General features: G+C 33.9%; 2 protein-coding genes across 2 annotated transcripts; one reads left to right on the top strand and one right to left on the bottom strand.

Annotated features, from left to right (window-relative positions):
• On the top strand, positions 1-3,739 carry LOC105178322 (uncharacterized). Its single transcript, XM_011101787.3, has 3 exons — positions 1-344; positions 1,774-2,004; positions 3,321-3,739. Exons 1-3 carry the CDS (start codon positions 327-329, stop codon positions 3,366-3,368), a joined length of 297 nt encoding a protein of 98 aa, XP_011100089.1. The 5' UTR covers positions 1-326; the 3' UTR covers positions 3,369-3,739.
• Positions 3,740-5,527: 1,788 nt separating this feature from the next.
• Positions 5,528-12,465, bottom strand: LOC105178323 (GTP-binding protein-like protein). The gene is made up of 10 exons (XM_011101788.3): positions 12,285-12,465; positions 11,694-11,747; positions 10,342-10,515; positions 9,209-9,280; positions 8,423-8,482; positions 7,940-8,049; positions 7,382-7,681; positions 6,459-6,650; positions 6,077-6,128; positions 5,528-5,975 (listed from the first exon to the last, which is right to left on the bottom strand). Exons 1-10 carry the CDS (start codon positions 12,324-12,326, stop codon positions 5,925-5,927), a joined length of 1,107 nt encoding a protein of 368 aa, XP_011100090.1. The 5' UTR covers positions 12,327-12,465; the 3' UTR covers positions 5,528-5,924.
• Positions 12,466-15,070: the final 2,605 nt, after the last annotated feature.

Here is a 15,070-nt window from a genome sequence, read left to right as displayed (position 1 = left end):
TACATACAAACGCATATGCTATTTTTATTGATTGATTGGCGATGATGATATACTCTCTGTAATCTTTTCGGAAGAGTGCGAGTAATTTGATTCCCACAGGAATTCCGACACTTGTTTGCCTCTTTGAAGTTTGAATTTTTCAGTTGTTACACTCTCTGACCTTTTCTTTTCCTGCATTTACTCATCATTGTTGTTTGGGGGAGAGAGAGAGAGTGAGTGAGAGAGAGAGGAAGTGTGGTTCTAGGAGGAGTCTGTGATCTTCGAGGGAAAGGAAGAACAGCGTATCTGTAATTTGAAGAAAAATCCGAGAGTTTTGCTGTTAACAGATGGAAGATCGCAAGGAGGTAAAAGGGCTTTCCCCAGAAATTCTTATTTTGTCAAATTTCTTGCATTTTTATGTTTTGGGGAGAATGGTTTGCTGTTTTATATTGTGACTTGGGAGGTTGTAGTAGTTCTTGAAAAATGGAGGGTTTTGAATATTTTTCAATTTTTTTAGCTTGATGGGTTGTTTGCAAATATCATACAAGTGCACTCTTCTTGGAGGTAGACCAAAACCAAGATTTTGTTTTAGCTTTCCCGGATCTTCATTGCCTGTGAGTTTTAGCTTATTTCAATCAGAAAATGATTCTGAGGTTTTGTATGCATGCATTTATGTTGCTGGATACAATAGAATTAATAAAATTCTGGTTGTATGCATAAGAATTTCCCTAATTGAGTTCTTGTTCTTGTATTACTTGCAATTTTTTACTTTGTCTTGAATAGTTCTTGTGGTTATATTAAAATGTACAAGTGCTGATTGAATTTAACTGGTCTCTCTGTACCTGAGTTTGTCTTTGAATCTTGGGCACATATGATGAAAACCTGATGAGTTATGGTCATATCTGATGTGGGAACACTAAGTCAGAGTTCCTGAATTTGGCTGAAGCTGAGTCTAAGTTAATGGATGTTGTCATGAGATACCATCAATTTTATATTGCTTTCTGTGATTATGTGAATAGTTACTTATGTTTTTCAATCTTTGAAGAGGGGAATGTATTGGCCTGAAATCATTGTCTTGGGAGCTGTCAATTCTTGCACGAGCATAGTTGATTAATTCAAAAGTCAATAAAGAAAAAAAAAGATAACAACTGGATATGAATGGAGTCATTATATGAGGCTTGAAAATTCTAATCCTAAATTGATTTTTTATTAATGATTTCAAAGATGCTTTCAATAGTGACCGTTCTTTCTTCTTCTTCCTTCTGTTTTTTTTTTTTTTTTGATTTTGGGGTAAGAGTTTTATTAGAAGCAAAAGACACATCTTGACTAGGACGTGTTTGTGTGAGCTTCCAAGCTCATTAAAACATCTTATAAGATATTGCAAAGTGTTGTGTAATTATTTTAGAATAGAAGCTTATAAGATCTGAAAATATGATGTCAACGTGTCTTTAATGAAAGTAAGAAACTATCAGGTTATTTTTAAAATCTTATTTAATTCTTGCAAACTGATCACAGTTGCATGATCTTATTTTTTATGCAAACACTTGAATATCATCTTTTTAGAATAAAATTTAACATGTTATAGGTTCAAGAAACATCTCGTAAGATGCACGAACTTTTAAAATTTTATAAATAAGTTTAGCTAAATGCTGTCTAATGAAACAAGAAAATCTCTGTATTTGTATTTCTACTTAAATGGTGGTTGGTAAATCATCCATTTCATTAATGGGGGAAGATTTTATTTTTTTCGTTCTTGAGGATGCATATTTACCATATGATTTCCTTGTTGTGTAGAGACAAGCACCATGGCTATCTGTGCCGCAATTTGGGGACTGGGACCAAAAGGGAGTGTTGCCCGACTACTCCATGGATTTCTCGAAAATCAGAGAAATGAGGAAGCAGAACAAGAGGGAACCATCAAGAGCTAGTCTCGGCAATGAGGAAGAGCTCATTGCTCCAACTGCAAGAAGCTCCGCCAATGCCCACAATGATCATCATGACTATCATCAGAATCACTCTCCAACGGTATGCTTCTGGCCTCTCTCTAACTTAGTTTATTTTTCATGATTCAGTTAAATTTACGACCAATGCAGATATGAGTAGTTGTTAGTTATCTGTCTTAATGGTGCAGTGGGGTATTGTATTGAATGCATAAATTATGACAAGCTGTTTGAATTTATTAAACAAAACACTGGCAAAAGGGTATATGGTGGGATACATGTGGTTAGGACAATGGTGTTAGGGGGACCTCGCACCTGGGGTTGCTTATATTATATGACAACGTTTCCGGTCGGAACCCGATAATAATTGAATCGGGTGCCGCAAATATTCTCCTTGTTAGCCGACCAACTTAAGAAAACAACAAAATTCTTAATGTTGTTGGTTGGACTGAACATACGACCCACAAGAAAAGCAATAGAAAGTGTTTTTCCGGTTCTTGAACGAATATTGGATGTCGTTGTTCTATGTTTACACTCTTGGCTCAATTCTATAATAAATTTAACTAGTGTAGAACTGTCATAAATTCGGATGATTTATTCATGTCTGATTAAGATTCTTGAATGGTTTAAGCAAATCTTGATAATATCTTAGAAGATGTGATCGATCTGGCACTCAAATGGCATGGAATGAAGTGTAGGATAGAACTATTGCACATGGAATATCAAAATAATTGCTGGAAATCGATGTGTATCTGACGAGGATAACGATATACAGTGTACTTTTAAGTATCAAAAGGCTAGTATTGCACCAGGACCACATGAACATACCGGGGCTGCACATGCAATGAATTGCATCAACCATATAAAAGGAAATTACATTTTTAGTTCCATATGATAGGGAGTTCAACATTTTTAGCCCTTTACTGAATTTTTAAAATAATTCTAAAATTGAGAAAATTCAACACATTCGATCTTGTATTTTACGAGATTTTTAAAATAATTCTAAAATTGAGAAAACTTGACACATCTAGTCTCATAAATTCCAAAAAGGCAGAGGACCAATTATGTCGAGTTTTCTCAAATTTGGACTATTTTTAAAATTTCATAAATCAAAAGGATCAAATATTTTGAGTTTTTTTTTTTTTTTTTTAATTTTGGGGCTATTTTGAAAATTTCATAAAATAGACAACTACAGGCTTATGTTGGCTTTATGTTTTATTGCAAGAGCGACTACTAGTTCCACAAGAATGTTTCTTGGCAGAATGAATTTAACGTTTCTGTCGATATGACAAATTCGGGGTTCGCCTAAAACAATCGCTGACAAGTTTTTTTACGTTCATATTTCATTTTAACATCTTACGTACGAGTAAATCATTGATTATACGTTGATCTTTGGTGCAGGCAAGGAGGAGCATCTTCAGCTACTTCAACTGCTGCGTCAAAGCCTGACTGCGAATTGACCAACTTGCTGTAGTTTATGATATCTGTAATTCAAATTGAGACGTTCCGATTGTTCTTGACAAAGTTATGCTGAAATAGGCATCGATCCGGTGGTTGTCCATTTATGCGTAGCTAGTCGTTGTCGTCGTCGTCGCTGCTCTTGGCTTGTTTAAGTGCCTGCTAGGCTTGTTGATAAATGGTAACAAACAGAGACCACTGCTGTTTTCTTGCATAATGTGGAAATTTTTAATCAAGTTTGAGCATATTTGATAATCTATTGCTATGTTCCACATTGTTCAGTTGAATGATGTAATCTTTTAATTAATTTACTGTATTGATTTTTTTCTTTTTTATGGTAAATTACTTTTAAATCGTTGTCATTTTGGGAACTTAGAAAGCATTTACGTTATCATTAAATATTACAACAGTTAGGTAGTATCCCGTGTCCAGGCAACGGATAATTATTTTTTAAATAAAAAATAATGTTAATAAAAAATTATAAATACTTCAATACTTTATAATATAAAAATGATTACTCTAAAATTTACTATAAGAATAATTAATAATAGAAGCATCTTAGATATAACAATAAATTAAAATTTACGTTATTAATTCAATTTATCTGAAAAAAGCTGTAAATCTTTTGGATCGAGGTAAATAATACTTAATCTAAATTTATAAAACAAAATACAATAAATCAGAAAAAAAATAATGAGTCTTCTAGATAAAGATAAATGGTCATAGATTTATCTAAAACTAAAATAACAAAAAAAACATGATCTCTTACGTGGCATACTCTATATGTGTATAATTTAAATTTAGGAAATTACATATCCCTCCCTTAAAATTTTGGTGTAATTACACATAAACTCTTTATAGTTTGAGAAAATTACATTTAACACATCTGAGGTTTACTTCCATATAATAAATAAGTTCATTCGTTAGTCAAAATTAACTAAATTTGTTGATATTAGCCAAAAAAATTGAATAAAAACCTATATTTACCCATAATTAACTTATTATTGATTTTATTACAAGTCAAATAAACCTTTTTATGATCAAACTACCCTCATACGTCTTCACACATTAATGCATATGAGAAGGTATATCTTCAATATTATAAGGGATAGTCTAGTCAAAAAATTTTTTATTTGACCTGCAATAAGTCTGTGTTAAGTCAATCGGGGCAAGTATTAATTTTTTATTTAATTTTTTTGTTAATACCAACAAATTTTTGTAAGGCAGAAACAAACCTCATGATATTAAATGTGGTTTTTCCAACTATATGGGATCTACGTGGAATTACACCAAACCTCAGAAGAGGAGAGTGTAATTATCCCTTTTAGTCTTTGTTTACTTTGATGCATATGCCTATATAAGAAAATTAGTATAAGTTATACAGTATTTACTTTATTGATGGGAAGCCAATATAAAACCAAAGTTTGTATTAATTACTGTTACACCAGTATAACTAATACAACTTTAGGAGGTAGTATAAAATTAGTTCCAAATAGGAGTGCAAGGTGAGCCAAGTCAGCTCGTATTCAAGCTTGACTCGAGCTCGAGCCAAGCCTGCTCGGGCTTGAGCTCTATATGTTGTGTTCATGAGCTCGTGAGCTCACCTCGTTTTTTTTTAATTTTTTTATATATATTATTTAAGTACATATTCAATATTATATCAAGTTTATATTCAAAATTCATTATATATTAGAATTATTAGTCAACATATCTCTAATTTTAATTTCATATAATAAGAAAATATGATATCACATGAATTACTTGCATTTTTTCCTAAATTCTGAATTTGGCCTCGTGCTTCAATTTAAAGGTTTCAATACTGACAGCAAACATATATAATTCATTGTACTTCTTTAGAATTGTATAAGAAAACATATATAATATTCGACATACTTATATTATATATTTTAAATAAATTATATTTATATAATTTGTTTTTTTTAATATTATTTAAATAATTAACCCACTTTTTGTGCCATATATTAATATCTTAAAAGCTCTGATCTTATTCCTCCAAACACCTTAAGAGATCACTTTTAAAATATAAATCCATCATATTTAAGCTCTTAGAAACATCAAAATAAAATGTAGGAAGTTATAAAATGTTTCAAATCCTCTTAGTTAAGAAAATAGTAAGTTCACAAAAAATCTCTAGGAAAATTTAACTCAGATACAAAATTGTCCAAATCAATAATCAAACGGAGCTTAATACAATTTCACATGGGATGCCTTGTAAGTACAGACCACGGAACATAGTGAAAATACCGAGAAAAACACGACCTTCTTCATACATGCAAAATATAACAAAGTGATATTGCTTTCTAGCAGATATCTAACCATAAAACTGATTTTGCCTAGTTACAGTGTCCTCTAATTCCACTAGACTAGATATAAGGGTATCAGCAGCTATATCATGACCATAACGTCGACACATTACGTAGCACAGTGAATAAATATTGAATTCGAGAAAAATGAAGTCCGAGCTTCAGGGCTGGTACCTCGTATAACACATGGACCGGAGAGTATCTGATATATTAAATTCTGAAATCACACCTTCTTAATGATTTGTACGACGTCTTCATCTTCCAGTTCGTGCTCCTAGTGGATACAACATCAAAACGTCAAACATCCATCAGAAGAAACGGAAAGTGGTGTATTTGAGGAGGGAAGAAGACAACAAGTTAGCAAACGAAACTTACCTTGCCCACCCTCTGGGGTTTGTGTTTCGCGCTTGAACCCCAAACCAGTGCACTGCAATTTATTGAATAAAACCTGAGTTATTTATGTAAAAGCAATTGAAATTCCCAAGGAGTTATCAGGAAAACCAGTGTGTTATTTAAGCTAAATCAAAATGCTTTGTATTCTGAATCTAAAACACAATTTCAAGGTATAGAAATGCTATTTACTTTGTTAAGCCAACCAATTTGAAAAGAATCACTCAAATTCAAGATAAGGTTGAGTCGAGATATTTTGACTAAAGCTCCTAGCTCCACAAGCTACCTAACTGCTGTAGGTATTGACGAAATATTGAATCAATAGTTAAGAAGAGCTTTGAAATCTAGGAACATATGCAGCACTCACTATTTGAATTGTTTAAGCATGTCCTTGTGGATTCTATTGCAGAAGTCCTCAACCGTCCGTCTCTTGGATGACAATATGACAGGATCTTCATAGTCTGGATTCATCCCCTTTGGCTTCGTGTATATGCGAGTTAAGTTGAGATATTCCCATACTTTCTCCAGTAGACCATCGAGGTTCCATTCCAAATGAGCACTGAAGCAATCCATTCGCACATCATCAGAAGCAGCAAACAATCAGTAGAACGTAAGGAACCAACTTATGACCTTCATTCTAACAAATAAAGGATGAAAGAGAATTGGAATGCAAAATTTGAGGATACAGCAGTAATGCCCATAAATTTAATATGTTAGAGATTAATGCTCTTATTCATCTCTTATAAACCTGCAAGCACTCTAATTAACCGGCAAAAGCTTCTCAATTCAGTCAACAATCTGTGTGCAAACTTCCAGGAAGAAAAATCATGAAACCTGCATAGAGAACTATCAAGCAAAAAGTAATCAATTTATAATACTTCAATAGAACAGGGCCCTCTTTTTTTCTTTTTTTTTTTTTTAATTTTGTGCAGTTACAAATAGACCAAAAGTTCACAATCAATTAACTATATATATGACGGTTTGTGTCTTGTGGTTACATCCACCGTATATGTATTTTCCAGTCTGCTCTTCAAATATGAAGGAGACACAAGTCCTTCAAACAGCCATGATTGCAGGATAATAATAAAAACATGACACAGAAAATGTAAACGCATAAAAACTGGAAGAAAAGGAATTCTTGCACCATAGTGTTCAATGTGTTGCTAATTCAAGACCAATCTAATAGCTAGAATTTGTTTCCTAACTTGGAACAAAATAAATTCAAGTTCACAACATTTCATATTATGATTCTCCTTAATGTGGAAGATCCCAAACAAAACCAGAATCTACCTGACTGGGCAATAATGTGGAAGTTTGTCCAAAATCTCCAACTCTTCAAGTGTAATCTGATCAATCTTGTTGATGGCATAGATGCAAGGCATATATACCCTGCTTCCCTCAATGACATCTATAAGGTCATCTGCTGTTGCATCATATCTAAGATTAATATCAGCATTGTGTATTCTGTATTCACCACAAATTGCCTTCACTGTTTCAAGGTCAAGATGTGTGTTGGTAACTGTAGATGTGAGATTGATTCCACCCTTGTCTTTCCTCCGAAATGTCAGATTTGGTGGTTCCTTGTTTAATCTGTTCATAGAGTGTAAGAAATACAATTATGCAATTTGTTGAGAGAGATACAGAAGTTATGCATATCCTGGATCATGCATGTTTTTCAGTTAGGCACTAGCAGTCCCTAAGAACAAGTCATGCATGCATTAAATTCAAGGTGATCCGGTTGTTTGGAGATCATATTAATTTCAGTTCCACAAGATAGAACAAATGGTGATAGAATTGTAAAGAAAACTATTTTAAATTCAAAGGCAGAATCCATCATGATGGACATACCTTATGCCAAATCCCTCAAGCTCTTTCTCTATTAGGCGTTTATGAGTAATTGGTTTTATCGCATCCAGAACAATCAGGATGCAGTTGCATGTCCGAGCTGTACTGATGACCTAGTTATGAAGATCACATTCAAGTATAAATATAATTGAAGCAATAAGCATCACACCCATGTCAATGAATGCATCATCCTTATCTTCAAGCTGTAAGCTATATATTTGCAGATAGAAACAGGAAGAATGAAAAAATAATATGCAATAGTTATAACAAATGTTCCTGACTTTCCACGAGCAACACGTATCTATTGCATGGCTTAAAAAAGAGAGTTGGTTATGCATATGGACCCATGACTATTTATAGTTGAATATCACTAAGAAAATTTTCGATGCTCAGAACCAAAAATCTTCACGTTCTTCAAGGGTCAGCCTACCACTTTTTCCTAATTAATAAAGCAATAACTGGTCACTGAAGCTAATTGTACATTACCTGCCTACCTCTACCCTTGCCATCTTTAGCACCCTCAATAATACCGGGAAGGTCCAATAACTGTCAAAAGCAGGAAAAACAATAAAAAAAATGAATTAGCTAAAAAGTTTAAAGAAATCTTCCTTGACATTCAAAAGCAAATCAGAAACAGCAGAAAATAGGATACAATTTGAGAATGAAATATTGTGATTATCATGTTTGGTGTGATAACCATAAATGAGATTCAACTTGATCGTAGAAAATGAAAAAAAAAAAAAGAAAAGAAAAGAAAGAGAGAGAGATGAGAAAAGATAAAAACTTTCAAAATGGAATATGCATGGGCTACAGATGTGAGGTATAGTGAGTTGCTCCATCAATCATACACTGTAATGAGCCAAATAAGGAAAAAGAAAGAACAAAGAAGAAAGATGGAAGGAAAAACAGTTAAGGCACACGAAGAATGATGTTATCAAGTTAATCTTATTTTACAATAATGAATGAAAAAATTATTAACTATGCCAACTGAACCATTTTTTGCTGTAACTGAGAGCTGCAAATTAAAAAGAAAAAACACAAGCATCAAACTGAAAGTTATGTATATGCGTTAGAGCAGGGGAATTTACTCATGAAAAGCATTAAGTAAACAACTTTATTAGTTCAGTCAACAGGAGTGCATTCTGGACTCAACATGAGAGCGCAATTGTTTCTCTTGTGTCTCAAGGATACGTCTGAAATGCATTTAAAACTCAATGTCTCTGTTTAAAAGATCCAATTAATCCTTCAATTATCCATAGGAGATTACATTACCTGAATTTTAGCTCCTCGATATGTGATTACACCAGGAATGCAAGTTAAAGTAGTAAACTCGTATGAAGCAACCTGCAGTTCAAGAAAACATGCGAGCAGATAAAAGTTAATTGAGGCTTCAGCAACTTGAACTGCAAGTTAGTTTTCAGTCATGAAGAAGAATAGGAAACAGACAATGCAATGGTAGTTTTATTCCGTCAAACTGAAGAAGGGCAAAGTTGTAATATTCACCTAGCTACATTATCTCACATGCATACTTCAATCCTCCTTGCACATGATACCTTTCTAACCTATAACATCTGAAGTCACCAAAACACTCGGTGAACTAGCAATAAATTTACTTGAAAAAGTAAAAATGATATTTCGGAATGGCACAACCAGATACTTTTCACAGAATAACTTTCTTTAGCGCCAAGTAGATGATAGCATAAAACTTAACACCACCTGAGATGATTAATAATAATTAATTTCATACGATGCAAATTAGACTACGTATAATCTATATTTGGATACAGGATACTGTTTTAATCCATCATGTTCATTTTTATTTCATTATTCCATTGCCTATTAATAGAACACGCAGCATGTAAAAACCACTAAGTTGAAACTCATTTCTGGAAAGATAATGGCACCAAGGCAAATTTTGTATTTATGCACTTCAGGCTCCTCTGGATAGATAATATGTATCACTAATTCTGTCGGTATATCTTTTGCTTAACTTTCATCTTTGCGTATTAATTCCAAATGAACTGTGCATATATCACAAGGCTCTTTCTCTATGTCAGCATTTTCCTTTTATTTTCTCCATTCATTAAACAACCTGGTTACACTAAAAAACAATGTTGAATGTGGCTTAGGAAAGATTGCCACCCTGAACTTTTAGTACAGAGTTGCACAGGATGTTACCAGTCTATGTTCACCATTAAACAGGAAATTCATACCGTACAATAACAACAACTAATAACGATAAAAATAAAGTTACTCATTAACTGAGAGCATATGCCTCAAGGACTCGCACAAAACTTGATGCACATGATACTAGATACCTTGTGTCATGAAAAAATGTACTAACAAATGATGCTTTATTTACATTCCAAGCAATAATACGAACAATACTCAAAACAATTACAAACCTCTGAAAAAGTTCCAGTTAATTTGTTTAAGAGTGTTGATTTCCCAACTGAAGGAAAACCCACAAGGCCAACTCTCGCATCACCACTTTTTGTAACATCAAAACCTTCTCCAGCACCACCACCTCCCTTAGATGCTGGTGTAAGAATTTCCCTTCGGAGTTTTGCAAGTTTTGCCTAAGAAAGATCAAGTAATTACATAAAAGTATTAGCTCCTTCTTTAATAATTAGTTCCGCATAAGCTCTCCCAATGATGGAAATTCACAAAATATATTAGGCCTACAGGGGGCAAAAGCTTATAAATAACTAGACACTCACATCTGTGTGCCTGTCTTTAGCTTCCAGTTAATACAACTAATCATGAACATGAAAAATAAAACCATAAATGCATGGAGTTGCCCAACATAACCTTGACACAAGGATCATATATAATTAAAGAATTCAGTTTTCACATAGGTATATTGCATAGATTAGATATATAATATTCTGACAAGTTCCTCAAGCAGATAAATATTCAGAAATGAAGATAATTTCAGGTTCATGTCTTCCTTGGATAACTTAATTTCATGTCGGTTGAATGCACTCAGCAACATGTCAATCAGAAGAGAAGGGTTGCTACAGGTTGACTGAAAAGAGAAAGACTACTTTGGAATTCCAGTTTTACAGATGAAAGTTTGCTTCCAAATGTAGCATCCTTCCAGTTACCTACTGGCAAATGTAAATAAAGAGAAGTTACATTATACGATGAAAAAATCATCACTTCTGTCTCGATGCTTTGACTTAAAACGGTCAATACAAACATCAGCAATTCATTTAGGAATTATTAAACGGCATTTCCAATCTTATTTTATATAAAACCACAGTAGGATAGTACTCCACTTATATCGAGGAAAAGACTTTACGGAGAAACATGTATTCAATTTATAAAATACTTGAGGTATTCTCTGTGCAGAATGTTGGCTCATGTCTACATAACAAGACTAGGAAACAGACTTCTGTTCAACAAACTCATGTATAATACAAATGCTAAATTTGTATGAAAGATCATCTATAAGAAACAGCTGCATCAACCCAATCTCAAATCAAGATATGCCCCCCAATCCATTCATTTGGTTCAATTCCATTCCATTCACAATTTACAGGGAACGGATCAAGGTTCTTGTCTCTGATTTGAAAGGAACAAAGTATCTGCCTTACTAAAATCTAAAACGAAGTCATTGGTTTGCAAGAAAGGTAATTTTATCTATCAAAGACAATGTCCAAGGAGAAAGGTGAAAAACTAGCATTAGAAGAAAGGAATATACATCTTATCATCATAATATATTCTAAACTTTACAAGCATTAGGAAGGTGCACCTTCAGCAAGCCCAGATGGTGGGCAGTCGCTTTGTTCTTCTGAGTTCTTGCCATCTGCAACAGGAAAACGAAATTGACATTCTTAAAACACCTGTAGCAAAGCAAATCACCAGGAAATAGAGAGCAGAGTCTCTCAAACTTTCCAACCATGTGATACATAAAAGAATAACTAGGAAAGCATTCAGTTAAATTTGTTCTATATGATACATAATAAGATGCCCTACTCACTCCAACTCTTCCATGCTCTCGCGTTCAACATCCAACATGAATAAAAAAGACGAACCAAATGCAATATGGAACCTGTTTGCTACTCAATGCAGAAAAAACATGAAAAAAGGTGAATCCTTGAAACTAATATCTCTAAACTACGGACATCTCCATAATCACTCTGCCGATTCCGAAATAACGGAGAACAAACACTCCGTGTCTCCTAATACCGTATACTGATTTCGCACTTTCAGCCTCAACAGTGTACTAATAACAAATGAAAAATGTCTCCAAACCAGAAAACACCACAAGAATTATCACAAAACAAGCGTTCAAATAATCCGACAACTAATTATCTAATTGTGCTTTAGTTTTTGCAATCACCTCATCTTCGATATCTTTAATTTTCTGCATCACTGTCGCCATGGCTGCTGATGGAGAATGTCAGGACCTTTGAACGACGGCGTAAAGGCGGCGGAAGCAAGGATTCAAGACCGTAGCTAACACTTCTGCGTACGCCGGAGCTGAAGAGCAATATGGCCCCTGAGAAGAGGGTTCTAGAAGCCCAAATTATTCTCGGGTGGGCAAACCCAGTTTGTTTCTTGGATCTAGTTGATGGGCCATGAACTATAATGGGCCCAAATTCAATTTTGATTCTTTAGGATCGTATAGTTTGTGTATTAGGTGAACCATTGAACTATCCGGTTCATTTAAAATTAGCGTCGAGCAAATTCGGCATGCAGTATTTGTGTGCATATAATTAAATAAATATAACATAAATTTTAAAAATAAAAATCAGTATATAACTATTATTGTGGCACTTCATCTTTGTATGCATATAATAAATAATATTTTATATTTTAAAATATATTATAAATAAAAATAAAATATACAAATTAACAAATCACATTTCAAAAGAAAAAGTAAATAAATGAACAAAAAAAATCAGCTTAAGATATTACCGACAAGACAAAAGAATTGATGCAGTAGCATTAAAATGACGTGGAGTCACTTTTTTTTAAAAAAAATATATTTAATTCTTTAAATTATCTAATCAGGGTTATAATTATCATATTTAAATATTGGTGCGACGATGTTACTAATTGTCGTTTGTAAGTATAGATGGCCTTTCTTATATACAATATACTAATAAATATTTTTTTATGTTTAAAATATATTTTAAATAAAACAAAATACACAAACCAACAAATCACATCTGAACAACATAAGTAAACAATAAGCAAAAGAAAATCAACTTAAGATAGTATCGATACAACAAAAGAATTGATGCAATAGTGTTAAAATGATGTGGAGTCATTTTTATTAAAAAAAATTACAATTAATTTTTAAAATAATCTAATTAGGGGTATAATTATTAAATTTAAAAATTGGTGCAACGGTACCACCGCTTGTGATTTAGGGAATCTTTTTTTTTATATTAGTATATATATCTAATTAGGGGTATAATTGTCATATTTAAAAATTGATGAATTTGTGTAACTAACAGTTGTTCGTGAGTTTTAATATTAGTATAGATTAAAAGCGGATCAAGTAAATAACTGGAATGAAAGTGGACGACAAATACAATAATACATTAGCGATTAAAAGATAGCGTTGTACCTCTAAAATGCCGAAGGTGCTGCTGCTATGCGGATGGGCACTGAAGGTATCAGAATGGTGTGTCAAGCTGGTTTTGAGTGAACTGGATAATCTACAAAAGAGAACCCGTTAGAGCAAGCCGAAAGGGATTCCAGCAATGGCCTTCCGACGGTCAAGTCAATAAGAATCGTAGGTGAGGCTTTAGTGAATATACGCATAAGTTAGAGTGTTCGGACCTGGTATTGGAGATGGAGGGCCATATTTGTATATAAGGGTTGATTGTACGTATTCAGGTGATTCGTTGGATTAAGCTTTGATCTAAATGACGATAATAATCCAGACGTATCACGCTAATAAGGACAAGAGGTGGTCCAGGGGATAGGATTGTGCAGGCAAGACAATGCACGCAGCATTAACAGTGCCTTTTCTGACATTCTGTCGTTGGCTTATGGAGGTCCCTAAAGACCTTCAAATACTTTTATACTTCAACTTCTCCAAGGTCTCTCCTTATCTCGTGGATACTTTCTTGAGTTATTGTCGGTCCTGACCTTTTATTGGTCCCGTCCATTATTAGGAAGGTCTCATGAGGAATGTTGGAAATGTCCCTATATCAGAAGTCCCCCCACTTACCAAGTGTGCTCATACTAAAGTTGGGTAAGTGGAGCTATGAGACCTTCAAGCTTCTGTTTTTCTAGTCGTGTCCTTTGTCGTTGCTTTTGCCCTTAGATTTTGGCGGCGAAATTTAAAAAAGTTTTCAGTAGTTTTTTTCTCACTTATTGGGTACCTAGATTCGGTTATCCAGTCGTTTATCAATAGTTGCCACTGTTGTGGTCTCTTTCTGCAGGGTCATGCCAAGTGGGAAGCGACGTATGCTTTTGGGTTTTCGCGCCTCATCCACTGCTTTAAATACCAGTTCTTCAGTGCTAAGTAACCCTTCGTCTTCCAAACTTCCCTTGTTCGTACATTGCAGCTTTCTTAGGCCATCCTTTATTCCTTTCTTTTAACCAGGTTAGTATCTTCCTTGTCCATTCTTTAAATTTTTGGGTCATCCTTTTGCTATCTTGTAATCTAGTTCTTCAAGTAAGAGAACAATCACCAGTGGTCTTGGAGGTCTATTTGGTCCTAACACGATTAAGGATGCCATGTATGAGTTTCCGTTTATAAATCGTGAGAATATAGATTTGTTCTTTGATAAGTCTGTATATTCTTTTCTCACTTCATCTTCTGTTCTGTGCAGTGCCGATGTTGATCTTTTACGTCCTAGGTTTCATATTCTTGATGATTATGAAATCATTCATCCTTTGTCTCATGACCGTATACATCTTCCTCCACTCAAGTGTAGAACCTTGTGTTTTGCCGATTTTGAACCAGGTCTCCGCCTGCCTCTGCACCCTTTGGTTGAGGAGATTCTTGACCATTCAAGGTTGTGCATAATCCAACTCACCCCAAACTTTTTTAGAACTATTTTTGCTTTTATAATTTTGATGACTCATCTTGGTGTTATCCCTTCAGTTGATAATTTTTGTGCTCTCCATCAATTGAATCTTAGTATTGGAGAAAAAGTTTTTTTT

Source organism: Sesamum indicum, linkage group LG9, assembly GCF_026168435.1.
Source record: "Sesamum indicum cultivar Baizhima isolate 11 linkage group LG9, ASM2616843v1, whole genome shotgun sequence".
Lineage (NCBI taxonomy): Eukaryota > Viridiplantae > Streptophyta > Magnoliopsida > Lamiales > Pedaliaceae > Sesamum > Sesamum indicum.
The sequence above is the reverse complement of the archived record's forward strand: the minus strand, read 5'-3'. Positions and strand labels throughout refer to the sequence as shown.